Below are 19290 nucleotides of genomic sequence, written 5' to 3' on the forward strand. Positions count from 1 at the left end.
TTGAGACGGGGTTTCTCTGTGTAACAGCCCTGGCTGTCCTGGAACTCACTCTGTAGACCAGGATGGCCTTGAACTCACAGAGATCCTCCTGCCTCTGCCTCCCGAGTGCTGGGATTAAATGCATTTGCCACCACCACCCGGCTCTGTGTACCTATTTTTAAAGTGAATAAAAATAAGTAAGAAAATAAAAAATAAATTGGCTTTGCTATACATACAAAATTTAAGAAGTAGAAAGTCTTGTAGTGCATGGTGGTGCATGTCTATAATCCCAGAACTGGGAGGCTGATGAGGGAGGGTTGTGAGTCACAGGCTAACCTGGGCTACTTAGCAAGAAAGCAAAGTGATGTAATTCTGTGACAGAGTGCTTGCCTAGGATGTTCAAGGACCAGCAGTTCTGGGATGTTGCCACTATTCTTTTTTTTTTTTTTTTTTTTTTTTTTTTTTTTTGGTTTTTTGAGACAGGGTTTCTCTGTGTAGCTTTGCGCCTTTCCTGGAACTCGCTTTGTAGACCAGGCTGGCCTCGAACTCACAGAGATTCGCCTGGCTCCGCCTCCGGAGTGCTGAGATTAAAGGCGTGCACCACCACAGCCCAGCTGCCACTGTGCTTTTATTGAGGAGAGAACAATCACAGGACCTGGTGAAACAAATGTAACAAAATCTCCTGACCACAGCGACTTCACTGGAAGAGCTAATTTGGAGCCTTGCTAGTTTTCTTAAGTGGGAGAGGGTATGTTATCCAAACCAAACACCAATTTGCCGTTCAGCTCTTCAGTAAGGCAGTATTGTAAGCTTTCATATAACCTACAGTAGATCTCACTCTTGACATTATGAAATTCCTGATGAATGATGGCTAATTACAGAAATAACTAATTTTATGCATCCACATGTTCCCAGCAGTTGTACATAAGTATTTTCATAAAGTGAACTATCTTGTTCACTAGAAGTAACTCATGAGTATTTGCTTTAAAATGAAAGAATCATTAGTAATATATACGTTTATTTCTTTTAAATATGTGTTTTTATCTATGGGTTATATATGATTTTTAATAAGACTTATCTCATTGAAGATGTTTTTTAAAATGTATTATTTTATTAATCTTTGAGAATGTCACCCAATATATTTTAAATCATTTTCACCCTGAAGGTGTTTGTTTCAATAATTAGCATAGCCCTTGTTAACAAGGTTTTTGATGCTATCACTTATTCCTGCAGTAAAGGTTGATGTCTATTCTCTGGATGAAGAGTTAGAGCCAGTCACAAAGGAAACTGTCTTAACTCTCATAGTAAGTATTCACTTAGTATTCACATGGTATTCACATGATACTTCCCTCACAGACTATAGACTGAGCAGGGTTGTTCTCACGGGAGAAAGCTTTCTTGAAGGGAGAACAGAAACCCATTCTTCATAAGTGCTTGCTTGCCGTTCTGCTTTTCCATGCAGAGTTGAAGCAGGGCAGCTCCCCTCTCCACACAGTGTCTTCTTCTTGCAGCCCTAGCCTCCGGAACTGTGGGGAAGCCAAATCTCTGTCCTTTAAGAAATTACCTGGTCCCAGATATTCTTTTATAACAACGAAAGAGCAACTAAGACGGGCAGTTTCTCTTGTTTCCCTAAAGGACCCTGAAGGATCAGAAGTTGACACAGTACAAGGAAGCAATCGTACTGGAATCGTCTCTTTTCCTGACTTCAAGATTCCTTCTAATCCTAAGTATGTAAAAATGTTTGTTAATAAGTTATTTTCTGAAAAACACACCTGGAACTTGTGGTTGTGAGGTGGAGAAGTAGTTAAGAGGAGCCACCTACTGCCAGCAAAGACAGCACACATGTGGCTATGTGTATCTAAAGGATACCAGAAGTCAGGCCCACTCCTCAGCCAAACAGAAGTGAATCCCAGATACCAGAGCATTGCCTAACATGCCAGGGGTCTCAGATTTCCAGGACACTGAGGAGAGAGGATCACTTCCATCTAGGAATACCAGCCAGCTTCAGTAGATAGCAAAACCCTGTTTCAACAAATGAACACACACACACACACACACACACACACACACACACACACACACACACACACACAGAGAGAGAGAGAGAGACAGAGAGAGACAGAGACACACAGAGAGAGTTCCCAAAATTTCTCACCCATTCTTTTTATACAGAGAACAATATATTTAGAAGAGAAAAAAATCTTTAAGTAGTCCTTTTTGCTTTTCCAACCTAACAGAGTGTCCATTTAAGGGGAGCAAGGGCTTGGGTTATAGCTTATTGGAAGAGCACTTATGCCTAGCAGGTACAGAGTTTTGGGTTTAATCAAAACGTGTGTGTGTGTGTGTGTGTGTGTGTGTGTGTGTGTGTGTGTGTGTGTGTGTGTGTGTAGGAAATTTTGTTCTGTTTGGCCTCATATGCAAGGATTTAAGATCATGTTCATACAGAAGTTGATGAAATACATATTTAATGAGCACCCCTGGTATGTGTAAATCTCAGTAAGACAGCAAGCTGCCAAATAGAAACCAAACGTCCACAATCCCTGCTCTCAAGGAACACAGAGCAGGATGCCTAAGACAAGGGCAGTGATAAATAGCTACCACATAAATTTAAAGAATAACCACTTCATAGTTTTCTCCTCTGTCCTCTCTAGGGGAGTTTGTATTTAGCTCATTTTGAAAACATTTTTTCCTAAAAATGTAGGCTGAAGTTGGGAGGTTGAAATAACCTGGATGATGTAAAGTTATACAATTTCTTAAAATGCCATAGGTTTCCTAGTGCAGAATTGACTTTGTTACATTATTATGATTCTTATTTCCCAGACTTGACCTCATGCCAGCTGTCCCATGGGGATTATTGGGATCCATCATGACCACACTCTCCCGTCTGAGGAGCATGGCAGCTGTTGTCCTCTTTGCACAGAACACATTCTCCTTTATAGCTCTCTTCTTTGGGACATGGGAAAACGATACTTTGCACAAAAAACATCTCTGGATACAATGTAACGTCCACTTTACTCTCTACTTCCATGTCCTGTGTATTTTTTTATCTCCATGTCTCCATTCATTATTTATTCATTTACACTAGACTCTCAACTCCTTAAGGGCAAAGCCCTTGTCTATAATGTTCATCTTATCTCAGCAATTCAACATCATAGGTACTTTGTCAAGTACTTGTGGAACTGCTGATAATAGTCATGATAAGCATGATAGTCACCTCCATTGATCACATCACTTATCTGCATGGTAGGTATTATTTTTCTTATTTCCCAAATGAGATGCAGTAACTTGTCTGACTCAAACCTGCTAGGAAAATGTGTGAAAGTCTGAATTAGCGTGGATTGTTCACTGTAAAGTCTACGGTTCTTCTGTCTTGTTCATCTTTCTATCTCAGTGTAGTACTCACTAATTTTTTTTGCGTGTTTGTTTTTTGGTTTTTGTTTTTGAAGACAGGGTTTCTCTGGGTAGCTCTGGCTGTTCTAGAACTCACTCTGTAGACCAGGCTGGCCTTGACCTCAGAGATCCGCCTGCCTCTGCCTCCTGAGTGCTGGGACTAAAGGGTGAGCCACCACCGCCCGGCTCACTAAATATTTTTGGATGAAGGTTGTTAAACAGGTTATTCTACTCTTTCACAGCCATGCTTTGTTCTCTAACACAATTTTGCTCATATGAGGTATGAATTTCATCACTAGCATGCCATCTTTCCAGAGACATTATTATCAATTTTTACTATATTGTGACTTTAACTTATATATTCTGGATAAGTAGATTCTGAAATTGTCATCAGTCCTCCAAACAAAATTACTATACTAAAGTAAAATATGTAGGAAAAGAATATAATATGAAAAACTAATTGTTAAACATTTTCTTTTATTTTCTGAATGTTCAGTTATGTCTTTATTGTTCAAAAATCTTTCCTCCAAACTTTAACTTAGGGTGTGTGTGTGTGTGTGTGTGTGTGTGTGTGTGTGTGTGTGTACACTCATATACATATGCATTATATCTCAAGATAGAAATGACTAGATTTCCTCTTGATAAACTAAAACTATTTGGTACCATCTATGATTTCAAACATCTTGCTTCCACAGATATGGCAGATGGATGATTAAGGCTAAATATAGAGAAAATGCTTCAACAAATGGAACTACATTCATTGACATTAAAGAACACGGTAATCTTCGATCTAAAACTTATTTATAAAAAGTTAGGTCTTTTCCAGTAATTCTTTTCAGTAATGTAGCTGAGGCAAACTAGTTCCAGGTGGGGATGAGGGCCAGGGTGATGGGAAGTCCTGGTTGGGCATAGGACTGGGGCGGGGGGAGTCAGTGCTTATTGGAGGTTGTCAGAGGGCCACAATGATGTAGAAGAGAATGCTGTCATGGGACTGTTTTAGAAAGATTTAATGCCTTCTCCACCCCCTTCTCTCTCACACAGATAAAGTTTACAAAATAACTCTCATGCCAATAAGTGATCTGCAACACAAAGTAGAAAATCAAGGTACTCTAACAATTAGGTGGCTGTTTGGGTGTCTGGGGTCAGCTTGCCTGTTAGTCCTGAGGAAGGCAGTCAGCCTTTGTAGGTTCATGTTCTTCCTAAGAGAAGTGGTAGAGTTCCCCAGGGAGCCTGGCTCATGGGGGATCTTTCTAGGCTTATAATTTTAGGAAAAATAAAGAGTTACTGACAAGTCAAGTAGTTAAGTCAATAAATGATGAACTCTAAGCTGACCAGAGTGTAATGGGTGATGGTATTGCGGGGACAAGACCTATTTAAGTGATATAACAGCAGTATGACACTGAGCACTCTTCCCCCATTCCATTCTCTCCCTCACAGATGAAGCACAAGGTGTGATTCTCCAGCCAGCAAAATACCTGGAACAAAAAATAAATGAACAAGGTACTCCACAAGCTGTAAACCACTGCGATTATAGCAGTCAAAGACCAAAGAGCATAAGACACGGGGTTTCCCTAGTTAAAATACAGCAGCTGGGGAAAATGATGCATGTGGAGATTTAGTTCATCCTTCAAAATTGTTCCATCAGGTAAAGTCAGGATATTCTTAGCCATATCCTTAACCTGAGGAAAACAGTTCTTTATTGTTTTCATGCCTAAAACTATCCAAAATATTTGTTTTCCCCAAATACATCTGGTGAGGGAGTCCTATGATGGTAGAGAAAATAACCCTTGAGATTCCTAAGCCTAAGGTGTTATGGCTGTTGGTGATAAGGACACATGTATCTACATCATTTCAGCTTCTACATACAAACACCCAGTGCTAAAGAAGTGTTGCTATGACGGAGCCATGTATAATTACCATGAAACCTGTGAGCAACGAGCTGCCCGTGTGAAAATAGGCCCACGCTGCATCAGTGCCTTCACCCACTGCTGCGCCATGGCAGACCAGATCAGAAAGGACTCCTCCTTTAAACGTATCGCCTTGGCGATCCCCCAAGGTAAGTATGGAACCTTGCCAAATCTGGGTAAGTTTGTGCAAATTAAGTTCTCTAAGAAAAACAGTTTTCAAGTCCTAGTTATGATTAAGAGTTGAAAGGAAGATAACTTGTAATGCCCAGAGGAAAAGCCCATAGTGTTTTTGGGGAGTGGAAACACTGTAGTACAGGGTAGAGAGCACTAGTCCAGCCCATTCTGCAGACACAAAGAGTGTTCATCCCAAGTCTCACACAAGAACCTGAGATTAAATATCTCTAGTCACCCTCTAGATGACAAAATGTGATGAATCTGTCACATTACAGTCACCAAAAGTTGAAATCTTATTTCAGCATTAGCATTATTAGATGTTTCAGGTTTAAAGAACTTTCTTAATGTTTCCAAAACTTTAAAGACTCTCATTTATATATTGTCTTTAAGAAAACAAACAAGCAGAAAGATGCCTTCTGATTTTACTAATTGTTTTTCTTTTTAAATTATTTCCTTTATTTGGGAGATTATGATATAATCACATCATTTCCCCCTTTCCTTTGCTCCCTCCAAAACTGTCCATATACCCCTCCTTGCTCTCTTTCAAATTCATGCCCTCTTTTTTCATTATTCGTTATTACACTTACATTTGTATATATGTCCACACATGTGGACAAAGATGTTGGGTGTCTTCCTCAATTACTCCCCACTTCATTTTTTTGAGACAGGGTCTCTCCCTGAACCTGGAGCTCCCTGATTTTGCTAGGTCACCTGGATGGTGGCCTCCAGGGATCTTTGTGTCCCTGCCTCTCCAGTGCTGGGACTGCAGATGTGCACTGCTGTGCCCCACATTTGCATAGGTGTTAGGAATCCAAACGCAGGTCCTTATGGTTGTGCACCAAACCCTTTACCCACTGAGTGTCTCCACCTATTAGTTTCTCTAACTTAAAGAAGGCTTTTAAAAGAGAGAGCATTTATGGGTTGTTTATGTTCATAAAAGGCAAGTTTAGGCCCATAGACTTCTATTCTGTGACTAATGTTCTTTAAAGTATGTGGGAGTACCCTGCTCCCAGGGTACTCTTGATGAGGGAGAAGTGAGAAATATTTAGATAGAAGGATGAAGGGAGAGAAACAGAAACACAGGATAGCTCTGGGAGGACCTGGGTCAATACCCAACAGTCCCTTCTGTCTCTTCTAAAGGGATTTTTAAAGGAATGCCAAGCAGTGGAACAAAAGACCTTCCCCTAGCACTTCCAAACACCTGGTAACCACACACGTGGTCAAGCAATCCTCTAATGAAGCACTGCTGGGTAAAGCAAGCTCAGATCTCACTAGGAACTTTTGTGGGCCTCCACAATTCCCCTTCTTGATATAATAAAGTTCCCTCAGGTCCCTCAGATAGACTGTGCCTGCCTAAGATCATTCTCCTTGATTGATCTTCCTTACCAGTAATGGAGATATACTTTCCATCACGCATACTCTGGTTTAGATTGGAAGCTATTAAGAAGAAAGTTGCCTGTCTTTGACTACCAGCCTCTGGCAGGAGAGGGTGCCAAGCTTAACTCAGCTTTGGCCCAGGTCCCTACTATGAGCTTTCAAACATCCACAGCCTTCTCCATAGCTACCACACCTCCCAGTAAAGGAGTAGAGGATAATAAAGATGAAATATCCTTTTGGGAATGAGTCTAAGGTGATTACAGCAGTTTCAGCTGCACCAAGCCCTTTCCCTAGATTAAAACTCTCTCCTAACAGATGTTCAATAAAAATTTCAAGAGACTATTTTGAGTTCCAGGAGAAAACAGTCATTTCAAATCACTTCAAAGTGTCTACTCAAGTAAACAAAACCCATGCTAATTATAAAGACATTTTTACAAACTAACTCAATTGGTGAGAGGCTTATCGCTTTGTGGGACACCTACTCCTTTCTAAGCAAAAACGGAAGGAGTGGAAACTTCTGAGAAGACAAAAAAGCTCTCTTAATTATGACACCTTCATTAATTATATTTAGGTCTATCATAAAAAGTGTTCAAATATATCTGGAGATAAAATATATTCCTTTAAAAATTAATGTTACCTAATTTGTCTAGACAAATATTAATGGAGTAATAAAAACAATTCTAGTATGAACTTACATTTAAAATTTACATGTTTTACAGATCTACATTCAACATTTACACTTTACACAAACCTACATTCAACATTTACACCCTTCACAAACCCATATTCAACATATACTTATTTATATTTTTTACAAACTCACATTCAAAAGGAAACTCTATAGGACTATTTTACAGACTTTAGCACATATCTAGAATAGATTTCTTAGAACTATTTACCAAACTTATATTCAAGAGGAAACTTTATTAGCAAACATCTAGAAAGAGTCTCTTAAAAGAACTAACTTATATTCAAAAGCAAATTCTATTAGCAAACAACCAAAAGAGGTTTCTTAATTGAACTATTAACAAGACAGAAAGTATGCAAATCATTTCTAAAGTTCAGAGTCTATAGTCAACTTTGACATCATTCTGCAAGTTTTCTTGAGAGTTTGAAGTCAGAACCTAATTTATCAATGGCTCTTAAACTTAACTGAGGGTAAAATGGTTAATATTCCCACTTCTTAATTTTAAAAGCTGCTTTTTAAAGATTACTATGAGTTCTTTTAATGATGTCAATGTTTCCCTCTTGTATCTTAAGCACAACTCAATCCTGTAAGTTTTTTTCCACCCAAAGGAATTTCCCAGTGTAAGGATTATTTTCTCTTGTTTTCTAAAAGATTTCAAAGTAGCTTGTAGACAAACAGTATCAGCTTTTTAATTATTTCCTTAGGAGCAAGCTGTTCACCTGTTCTTAGTTCTCAGGAGATAAAACTAAGCTTTCTAACATTGCTTTGAAGGGAAACCACATTTTGAGCTGAAAAAAAAAATAAAGTTTTTGTGCAGTATCACCATTTTGAGCTGAAAAACATTTCCCAGACTGCCTTTCTCTATAGTGTCATGCTATTACTACATTTCCCAAGCTACTTTTCACGCTATATTTCCCAGGTTGCCTTTCTGGGTCCACCACAACCCCGTTTCCATGTACACAGTTTGTTTTGTTCTTTTGCTTTTACTATGGGAGGTTTTTCAGTCAAGATTTTGCTTTTACCACGGGAGATTTCTGTTCTCCCTGAGCTGGCATTGATAGGTCTATTTCCTTCACCTGGCACTTTTCCTGGAGCAGGCTGTGTCCATCCACCTGTGCACATCCAGATAGGCACTTTGATGCCAGAAGCAAAAAACCCTCGGGGCTTGCTCCCCTGCTTTTCTGGGTCAGTGAAAGAAAATGAAAGCACTTGGACTAAACACTTTTTCAGAAAGGTCTTTTCCCTGATAGAAAAGAGAGATTTTTTTGCAGCTGTGGATGCTTTGTAGCCCCACCTACTGACTCAGGGCTTGCAGCCAGGAGGGCAACTGTTGCCATTCCTGCCAGCTTTGTTTATATGGCTAAATTTACCCTGATTTTTTATGCTGGCAGTTTTCCCCATGTCTTACACCTCCTCCGCCTCAGCCCCCTGCTTGACAACTGCAGGAACCCTAATATCCCCAAAACGCACTCAAACTCAGAGGTGCTTACCCCCTGGTCCTTTGCTAGTTGCTTCCTGATTGCTGGTTAGAAATGGAGATACAATGCTAACAGTAAGGATTAGCAATGCTTCAGGGGATTTTTTTCTATTCTAGGGCAGTTACAAGCGATTCTCCTATTCTGATAGATGTTTCTTCCAAGTGAATTTAATTTTTTGCCCTATAGAAAGAGAAAAAAAATCTAAGAAGGAAAGGTCTGAAAAGCTTTTAGTTTTTTTGAGAGAGATTACTAAGATTTTCCTAAGGCCTCTGTTCTCCTTGGCTTCATGGCCAAATGAAAAGTAATTTTGATTGTACTGTGTTGTAATGGTGTTTGCCAGCAGAGTGGGAAATTTTGTTTCACCCACATCCACCTAAGGGAAAATCCACCCCTGATTCTCACAACTTGATTCTAAGCTGTCTCCAGGCCAAAAGCTTCCATAGGAATCTTTCTCTGACCATCTTTTTCTCATCTTTGATAGATTTTTCTGATTCTTCCCCAGAATTTTGCATTCATAACCCCATAGTTGGAAAATCAAGGACATAGTTTCTCTGTTTTGTTGCTTATCTTATCCTATTTTTTCTTAAACTATATTCCTACATTCTACTCTTATTCTAAATTTCTTCCTATACTGTATTCCTATATTCTACTTTATGTATTTCCTTGATTTTTATAAATAGAAATTAAGAGAGAGAAAAAAGAAAGAAACCTAGACAGAGAGAGATATTCGTTACAGCCTCATTTTTCCCTTTGACATTTCGTTCAACCACTTTACTTTTACTCCCGAAAATAGAATACCTCTGTCTTTATTATACTACAAAACCAGACATGCCCAACTGCTTCCTATGGGGTCCCCAACCCCCTTTCACCAAGTTCCTGGTCCCTTTTTGGGTGCCATCTGTGGCAGACCCACTCCCACTTTTAGCCCAGAGTACTCTTGAGTGGGGAGAAGTGAGAAATATTTAGATAGAAGGAGGAGGGGAGAGAAACAGATAGGAACACAGGAGGAAAACATAGCTCCAGGAGGACCTGGGTCAATGCCCAATGGCCCCTTCTGTCTCTTTTAAAGGGATTTTTTTTTCATTTTTCTTTATTAAGAAATTTTCTAGCCGGGCGGTGGTGGCGCACGCCTTTAATCCCAGCACTCGGGAGGCAGAGCCAGGCAGATCTCTGTGAGTTCGAGGCCAGCCTGGGCTACAGAGCGAGATCCAGGAAAGGCGCAAAGCTACACAGAGAAACCCTGTCTCGAAAAACCAAAAAAAAAAAAAAAAAAAAAAAAAGAAATTTTCTACTCATTCCACATACTATCCATAGATCCCCCTCCTCCCTCCTCCCACCCCAGCCCTCTTTCCCAAACCACCCCACATCCCCATATCCCATAAATCAAAGTCTCCCATGGGGAGTCAGCAGAGCCCAGCACACTGAGCCTAAGCAGGCCCAAGCCCCTTCCTACTGCGCCAAGGCTGCGCAAGGTGTCACACCACAGGCACTGGATTCTAGAAGCCTGCCCATAGACCAGGGACAGATCCCGATCCCCCTGCCTGGGTGCCCCCCAAACAGTTCGAGCCAAACAACCGTCTTCCGTATCCAGAGGGCCTAGTCCAGTCCCATGGGGGCTCCACAGCCACCAGTCCACAGTTCATGGGCTTTCACTAGTGTGGCCAGTCATCTCTGCACGTCTTCCCATCATGATCTCGATGTCTCTTGCCTGCAGTATCTCTCCTCTCTCTCATCAATTGGATTCCCAGAGCTCAGCCTGGTAGATCTCTGTGTCTGCCTCTATCAGTCACTGGACAAAGGCTCTATGATGACAGCTAGGTTATTTGCTAGGCTGGTCACAAGAGTAGACCAGTCCAGGCACCCTCTGGACCACTGCCAGCAGACCAAGGTGGGGTCAACCTTGTGGATTCCTGAGAGCCTCCCCAGAACCCTGCCTCTTCCTATTCCCATGATGTCCTCATCTATCATGGTATCTTCCTCCCTGCCCTCCCACTCTGTCCCTGTTCCAGTTCGACCCTCCCATTTCCCTATGTTCTGATCCCCCACTCCTCACCCTCTGCCACCCCCCCACACACAGTCCACTCATGTAGATCTCATCCACTTCTCCTTCACAGGGTCATCCATATGTCCCTCCTGGGGTCTTTCCCTGTTAGCTAGCCTCTCTGGAGTTGTGGGTTACAGTCTGGCCATCCCTTCCCTCACATGTAGTATCCACTTATGAGTGAGTACATACTATGTTTGTCCTTCTGAGTCTGGGTTACCTCACTCAAGATGATATTTTCTAGTTCCATCGATTTGCCTTCAAATTTCATGACATCATTTTTTTTTACTGCTGAGTAATACTCCATTGTGTATATGTGCCATATTTTCTTTATCCATTCTTCAGTTGAGGGGCATCTAGGTTGTTTCCAGGTTCTTGCTATTACAAATAATGCTGCTATGAACATAGTTGAGCATGTGTCCTCGTGGTAAGATTGAGCATTCCTTGGGTATATGCCCAAGAGTGGTATAACTGGGTCTTGAGGAAGACTTACTCCCAATTTTCTGAGAAACCGCCATACTGATTTCCAGAGTGGCTGTACAAGTTTGCATTCCCACCAACAGTGGAGGAGTGTTCCCCTTGCTCCACATCCTCTCCAACATAAGCTGTTTTCAGTGTTTTTGATCTTAGCCATTCTGACAGGTGTAAGATGGTATCTCAGAGTTGTTTTGATTTGCGTTTCTCTGATGAGTAAGGATGCTGAGAAATTCCTTATATGCCTTTCAGCCATTTGAGATTCTTCTGTTGAGAATTCTCTGTTAAGCTCTGTAGCCCATTTTTTTTTTAATTGGATTGTTCAGTATTTTAATGTCTAGCTTTTTGAGTTCTTTATATATTTTGGAGATCAGCCCTCTGTCAGATGTGGGGTTGGTGAAGATCTTTTCCCATTCTGTAGGCTGTCATTTGGTCTTATTGACCATGTCCCTGAAGGGATTTTTAAAGGAATGCCAAGGGGTAGAGCAAAAGAATTGACCCCAGCACATCCAAGTGCAGACCCTTCCAATTACCTGGTAACCATGCACATGGTCAAGCAATCCTCTAATGCAGCCCTGCTGGGTAAAGCAAGCCCAGATCTCACTAGGAAACTTTGTGGGCCTTCACAAAAGTTTAGCGTGATTTTCTTTTCAATTTTAATACAAATTCCATGAAAATTTTACTTAGGAAATGAGTTGACTATCTAACTGTATTGAATATCTAACTGTTAACAAACCAGAAGGAAATAATAAATTATATTACAGAGAAAAAGTATTGTTATATAATTGTCATCATAATAAGAAAGTAGCTCTATTGTAAAATCCTTCTGATTGAGGTGATGATGGCACACAACTTTAATCCCAGCAGAGGCAGGAGGACCTCTGTGTGTTCAAAGACAGACTGGTCTACAAAGCAAGTTCCAGGACAGCCAGGGCTACACAGAGAAACTATGTCTCCAAAAAGCATAAATAAATAAATAAATTTAAAACATAAATAAAATAAAATCCTTCTGATCAACCTCCTATCTGATACTGCAAACAAGATTAGTTCAGGGATCACTTAGCTGAGAGGAAATCTTATCAGGAAAGAGAACCCAGTTCTAGAACCTTGGTCAGTGGTCTGGATGCTGATACAAGCTTGAAGAAAGGACCTAAGCTGAAAAATGGGGTAAGACTTGTATCTAACATGCTGTTGTACAATAAAACATCTCTGTCCCAATACACTAACAAGGCTATTTTGAGTATCAGGTGAAATGATGATGTGAAAATACCAAGAACTCAGCTCCCAGTCACAGGACCTGGGATCTCAGGCTCGATTTGCCACAGCCAAATGGCAATCACATGAAAATGACATGTAAAGAATAGACAGACAGGGGCTGGAGAGATGGCTCAGCAGGTAAGAGCACTGGCTGTTCTTCCAGAAGTCCTGAGTTCAATTCCCAGCAACCACATGGTGGCTCACAACCATCTGTAATGAGATCTGGTGCCCTCTTCTGGCCTGCAGGCAGAACACTGTATGCATAATAAATAAATCTTTTAAAAAAAGTTTTTTTTTTAAAAAAAGAATAGATAGATGAGCAGTGCCGAATTCACTGCCCAGCCACCAATTCCTTGGTTGTGCTCCAGGAAAGTATTCTTCCACATAAACAGACAGACAGACAGACAAACAGCAGAAACAGCTCTCAGTTGCTATGGAACCTGAGTAAATGAGGACTGTCTGCATTTAATTACAGTAGTGATTTCTAGGTTACAAATGAAGTTGATGACTTGCCAATAACTTAAGGATTTTTACAACAAATCTCATAGGCAGGTGGATCTCTAGAGTTTGAGGCCAGCTTGGTATACACAGTTTGTTCAAGGCTGCTGGGAGCTGTATAGTGAAACTCGGTCTCAAAGAATAAAGCAAGTATCTCATTTAAACAATATCTTTTAAAAAACAAAACAGCTTGGTTCTTTAAGAAATAAAAAGAAATTTAAAAATCTCTTGGTTTTCTGAATAACTTACTAAATGTTCTCTTGTCCTTTCCTCAGATTTTCAAGCTTAATCTGTCTCCATACTGGAATATGCTCAACATTACTTCCTGCAAGATAAAGTAGTTGAAGATTACACATAGTTCCTGTGCCTTCACTTTTGCTGGAAACTAATGAACAAAACCAAACTTCATTCATACAGCATTGAAATCCTTCCATTGTAACTTTACAGTGAGGAGCCTTGGCAGCATGGAAGCATTTACCAGTCTGTCTCACAAGTGAGACCAAGTCAATAAAACATATCACCAGAACAGCTTAGTAATCCTTCCCTCCTTACTATCAGGTATTGAGGTGTGCTGACCCAAAAGAGGGTGCTCACAGCACAGTCCTGCCACAAAAAATGCCGACATGCTGCCCAGGGAGAGCTGAAGACTCAACAGCACATGCTGCTGTGTGCCACCGAGCTGCCCAGATGCCCACATGTCCATAACTCTACATTAAATCATCACGAATGATCAGTTGTGCCAGCAGAACATGGGAGCCTCTAAAATGATACTGTGCTTATAAATATGTATCATAATCAGAATATTTAATCAATAAAATACTATTACCCATGTTGAGAAGTTTTCAGTGATGAAATTTTCCCATGTTGTTTATATCTTATCTATTTATTTCTCTTGGCCAATTTTTCTATTAGGCAATTTATTTGTATTCTTCCCCATTTTCACTTCTATTTTCTCTGCAATTATTTACATCAGGATAAACTCTTTTTATGAAACTTTTATTTTAAGACAGATTCATTTGTTTGTTTTTTCATTTAATTTTTGCCTTTTAGGGACTATAATTGTTAGTTGTTTTAATTTCTTTTTTTTTTTTTTTTTTTTTTTTTGGTTTTTCGAGACAGGGTTTCTCTGTGTAGCTTTGCGCCTTTCCTGGAACTCACTTGGTAGCCCAGGCTGGCCTCGAACTCACAGAGATCCGCCTGGCTCTGCCTCCCGAGTGCTGGGATTAAAGGCGTGCGCCACCACTGCCCGGCTGTTTTAATTTCTTGACCATAATAATTTAATGAATATAGCCTGGGGTGTGTAAATATTAGCGTTTTCAGGGTTTGGTGGTATGGAGTGCCTGTTATTGGTAAGAGCTCAGCTGAGAAAAGCTCTTGGTTTAATCCCTAGCACTAATAAATAAATTCAAGATTTAATTCTTGCACCATTTTGGTTATAGCATGTTTTCTACGTGTAGTGTTACCCATTGTCTGTTTCAGTGTATTTATTTCCCACAGAATGTACATTATAAATTTGAACCAACATTGAAAGCATATTTCTTGTAGCAATGAAAGCAAAGGACATAAAAGTAAATGCAATCAATTGAGTTAAATTTCTTTAGTATCAGAATTCTTTGTGGAGTGAAGCCATGCATTGTAGATAATATCTTGGGATGGTTCTTACTGAAAGAGAATTAAAAATAAAACTTGATGCTCAAAAATGTTTTGCTTCCTGGTAATGGTAGGTATTCTTCCACACATAAATGATCTCAAAGTGTAAGGACAGCTATCATATGAAAATGCTAGCCCATCAATGCATATGCATCAAAGTACCTGCTGTTATAAGTGATTCTTTCAGTAAAATAGGTAGCATTAGTATGCTTTTCTAACAAGGAAGACCCTGCCAAACTATCTAGAGAAGCAGTTACCTATTTTTGTTGCATAATAAGCTGAACTCATATAATTTTAATAACTTCTTCACTTTCTCAATCTTCCGTTTTGGGATACAGCAGAAATAAGATACCATAATTTTAATATTTTTTCCAAACTCTCTGTGTACTACTTGGAAACAAATGAGTGGATGCTTTCTGTCACACATTCCATGGCATAAAGCACATAACACAGATATGTTCATCAGGGCCTGCTGTGATCAGGCAGAAAAGCAGTAGGGCCTTTCCGTTGTCTAGATAGTCCCTGGTAGACTCTAGCTGACCACAATTAGTAAGTCTCTAGAGTCACTCTCTGCTGGTGATCTTCAGTGGAAGGTAACACTTCATACAAAGATGCTCAGTGATCCAGTGTGAATCCCCCCAGTGTTGCCTGCCTTTCCCTCTTCTTTTCTCCCCTTGAAGTGATAGCATTCTCCTTCAAAACTGGGTACTATTTTATATTATCTCACTCTCCTTCCCTTCTCTAGGGCATTCAACATCCCTCTCTCCTCAACCTTTGCCTCAAAGTTAAAAGCAGTCACTTTAGGGGTTGGGGATTTAGCTCAGTGGTAGAGTGCTTGCCTAGCAAGCACAAGGCCCTGGGTTCGGTCCTCAGCTTTGGAAATAAAAAAAAGTAGTCACTTTATAGGACATTGCCCCGGCCAGCGGGGTCTCAACGGGGGCGACCCACCTGTGGGAGAGAATGAAAGGGACAGAAGACACAAAGGAAGACAGCAAGACAGGGTTCTGATCAACCTGCAAATTTTATTCTCCTCAGCAAGGCTTATATAGCATGGGGGGAGGGGAAATGAAGGAGGGAAGGGGTGCAGGACGTGCCAGACATGCATTTGAGGGGAGACATGCAGGTGAAGGAGGACGTGCAAGTCGTGAGGCTGCAGGATATTGTGCTAGGTGATAAGGTCACTGGTCACAGCCCATTGTTCTGTTGCTATGCTACCTGACAGTGGGATGTTCTTTATCTTTGGGGCATCTGGTTTTGGGCCTGTGGCTTGTTCTCTGGCCTAGCTAGTACTTTTCCATGGTTCATGTTTGGTCCCTGACAGGACATATGCATTATGCACTTACTGTGTCCAAATTGTAACAGGAAGCAGCTGCTCTGTAAGCATGAGGATCTAAGTTTAAATCTTTAGCATCCATGTGGTTTTTTGTTGTTTTGTTTCTTGTTGTTCTTGTTATTGTTGTTTTAAAAGCCAGTGTGGTAGTTTGAATGAAAATGTCCCCCATGGAGTGACACTGTTTAAGAGGGATGGCCTGGTTGGAGGAAGTGTGTCACTGGAGGTGGGCTTTAAGGTTTCAGTTGCTCAAACCAGGCCCAGTTTCACTCCCTCTTACTGCTACCTGCCAAACCAGATGTAGAACTCTCATCTACTTCTGCAGCATCATGTCTACCTGCATGCCGCCATGCTTCCTGCCATGATGATAATAAACTAAACCTCTGAACTATAAGTCAGCCCCAATGAAATGTTTCCTTATAATTGCTGTGGTCATGGTATCTCTTCACAGCAATAGAAACCCTAACTAAGACAACCAGGCATCTTATGCTTGCCTGTAATCCCAGTGTTAGGTGGTGTGGCAGATCCCACGGTCCAGCCAGCCTCATGGAATGGCAAGCTTCCAGTTCAATGAAAGACTCTGCCTCAAGGCAATAAGGGAGTACACAATAGAAGGCACCCAACACCCTACTCTGTCCTACATATGTGTGTACATGAGCAGGTGCACCACACACTCACACATACACACACACACACACTGCATACATGCATCACATACATATACATGCACCCCCCAAAAAAATTGCACAAGAAAGTAAGCAGCAGATAGAAGAGATAGCATACAAAAGGGAGGAAATCTTTGTCATCCATTAATCTCTCAGGGAATTATTAGTCAGAACGTATAAAGAATTGGAAAACTAAATGCCAAATAAACAATCCAACCAATAAAGGGGTAAATGAGTTGGATGCAGTTTTAAAAAGAAGTACAGTTGCCGGGTGGTGGTGGCGCATGCCTTTAATCCCAGCACTTAGGAGGCAGAAGCAGGCGGATCCCTGTGAGTTCAAGGCCAGCCTGGTCTACCAAGTGAGTTCCAGGAAAGGCACAAAACTACACAGAGAAACCCTGTCTCGAAAAACCAAAAAAAAAAAAAAAAAAAAAAAAAGAAAAGAAAGAAGTACAAATGCCAAGAAATACTTGAAAACATGTTCTTCACTGCTGTATAACTTCTTTAAGAGTGACAAACAAAGATCTCTTCACCTGGATAGAGTATCTAAGACAGGTCAAAGAAACAATTCTACTCAAGTCTAGCTTGATGAACCTAAGAGTTCATTGGGGTTACAAGAGAATTGAGTGATTTGGGGGCAACTGAATTGCCAAAATATGCACCCTAATGTGGGTAAAGAAGCAAGAAAGCTGCATCCTGGAATTTCCTGCCGAATTTCCAGGCAGCTTCACTAAGATCTCTTCTCTTCTAGCAATTGTATACTGCTCACACAAACTCAGGAAGGGGGTCCTGTGAATATGATAACTCCAGCACTTTCTGAGCCTAGTTTCATGAGCTTCCTGAGCCTTGCGAGTTTCCTTCAGTATTGAGTCTTATGAACCCCCTACTCGTTTCCAAAATGGTTCAATTTGGAGGAAATGGTTACATTAGCCATTAGGAAAATATAAATCAAAACAGCATAGAGATTCCATTTCATCAGTCAGGGTGGTTATCATCAAGAAAAATTCTGGGGAAGGTGTAGGGGAAAGGAAATCAATATCAAGGTTTCTCAAAAAACTAAAAATACAACTGCCATATGATCACCCATACAAATCCTGGATGCCAACCCAAAATGACAAAGTCTACATATGGGAGAGATAGCTGCAAATTCATGTTTTTACAGCAATATTAACAAAGTTGATTTAAGGGACTGTCCTAAGTGCCCAGCACTGGATGAAGGATAAAGATAATGCAGTATATGGACACAATGGAGTTTTATTCAGTCATAAAGAAAATAAAATTAGAGGTAGCTCAGTGGTTAAGAGTGTACACTGTTTTTGCAGAGGATCCAAGTTTGGTTCCCAGCAGCCATGTAGAAGCTCACAACCATCTGTAACTCCAGCTCCAGGTGATCTATGCCCCTCTGGGTTCTGAGGGCACCGTCACTCACATATACACATAGCTACACACACACACACACACACACACACACACACACACACACACACACACTTAAAAAACGAATCTTTAAAAAAAGAAAACAAAGTTACATCATTTGCAGAAAAATGGATGAAACTGGAGGTCAACATGTTAAATGAAATAAGCCAGTCTCAGAAAAACAAAACTGTTTTCTGTAACACATTAAGTCCAGTGTCTTAATTACTTTTTTATCACTGTGACAAAACACCATGCCCAAGACACCTTATAAAAGAAATCACTTAATTTGGGGATCATGATTCCAGGGGATTAGCATCCATGACGGTCATGGTGAGGAGTATAGCAGCAAGAAGGCAGGCGTGGCACTGGAGAAGGAGCTGAGAGCTCACATCTGATCTACAAGCACAAGCCAGGGAGAGAGGGACAGAGCTAACTGGGAACAGAGTGAGCTTTTGAAAACCCAAGCCCACTCCTGATGACACGCCTCCTCCAACAAGGTCACACCTCCTAATCCTTCTCAAACAGTTCCATCAGCTTGGAACCAAGCATTCAAATATGTAGGGAAAACACTCATACATATAAAATTTAAAAAACAGCCTTATGGTGCTAGGCATAGCAGTATACCCCTGTAATCCTAACCTCTCAATAGGCTGAGGCAGGGGGACCACAAATTCAAGGCCTGTCTGGGTTACATAGACAGTTCCAGGCCAACATGATGAGCTTGATGATATTATAGCAAAGAATGGATTCTGCCTCCAGGTGGAGGGGTGTCCTTGTCTCTTCCCTGAAGAGTTAATCCGCTGGGCAGGTCAAGGTGCTGGCTCAGTGGACATCCTTAGAAAAATAGATTCACTTTAAAATAATGTTGTTTTCCTTCCCAGAATTCCTGCCCTACCCATACTCCACCCCCACCCACAAGTGCAGTCCCTACAAGTGGTCATGAGCTTTGGCTTGCTAGCCTGTCTG

At 40.8% G+C, this 19290-nt stretch overlaps 1 protein-coding gene across 1 annotated transcript; it reads left to right on the top strand.

The window, feature by feature from the left end:
• The first annotated feature begins 1454 nt into the window (after positions 1–1454).
• LOC128101477 (complement C5a anaphylatoxin-like) lies at positions 1455–14098 on the top strand. The gene is made up of 6 exons (XM_052724613.1): positions 1455–1706; positions 4065–4147; positions 4411–4473; positions 4807–4869; positions 5225–5425; positions 13539–14098. Exons 2-6 carry the CDS (start codon positions 4078–4080, stop codon positions 13550–13552), a joined length of 411 nt encoding a protein of 136 aa, XP_052580573.1. The 5' UTR covers positions 1455–1706; positions 4065–4077; the 3' UTR covers positions 13553–14098.
• The last annotated feature ends 5192 nt before the right edge of the window (positions 14099–19290 follow it).

Source organism: Peromyscus californicus, unplaced genomic scaffold (genome assembly GCF_007827085.1).
Source record: "Peromyscus californicus insignis strain IS unplaced genomic scaffold, ASM782708v3 Scaffold_7__1_contigs__length_154581171, whole genome shotgun sequence".
Lineage (NCBI taxonomy): Eukaryota > Metazoa > Chordata > Mammalia > Rodentia > Cricetidae > Peromyscus > Peromyscus californicus.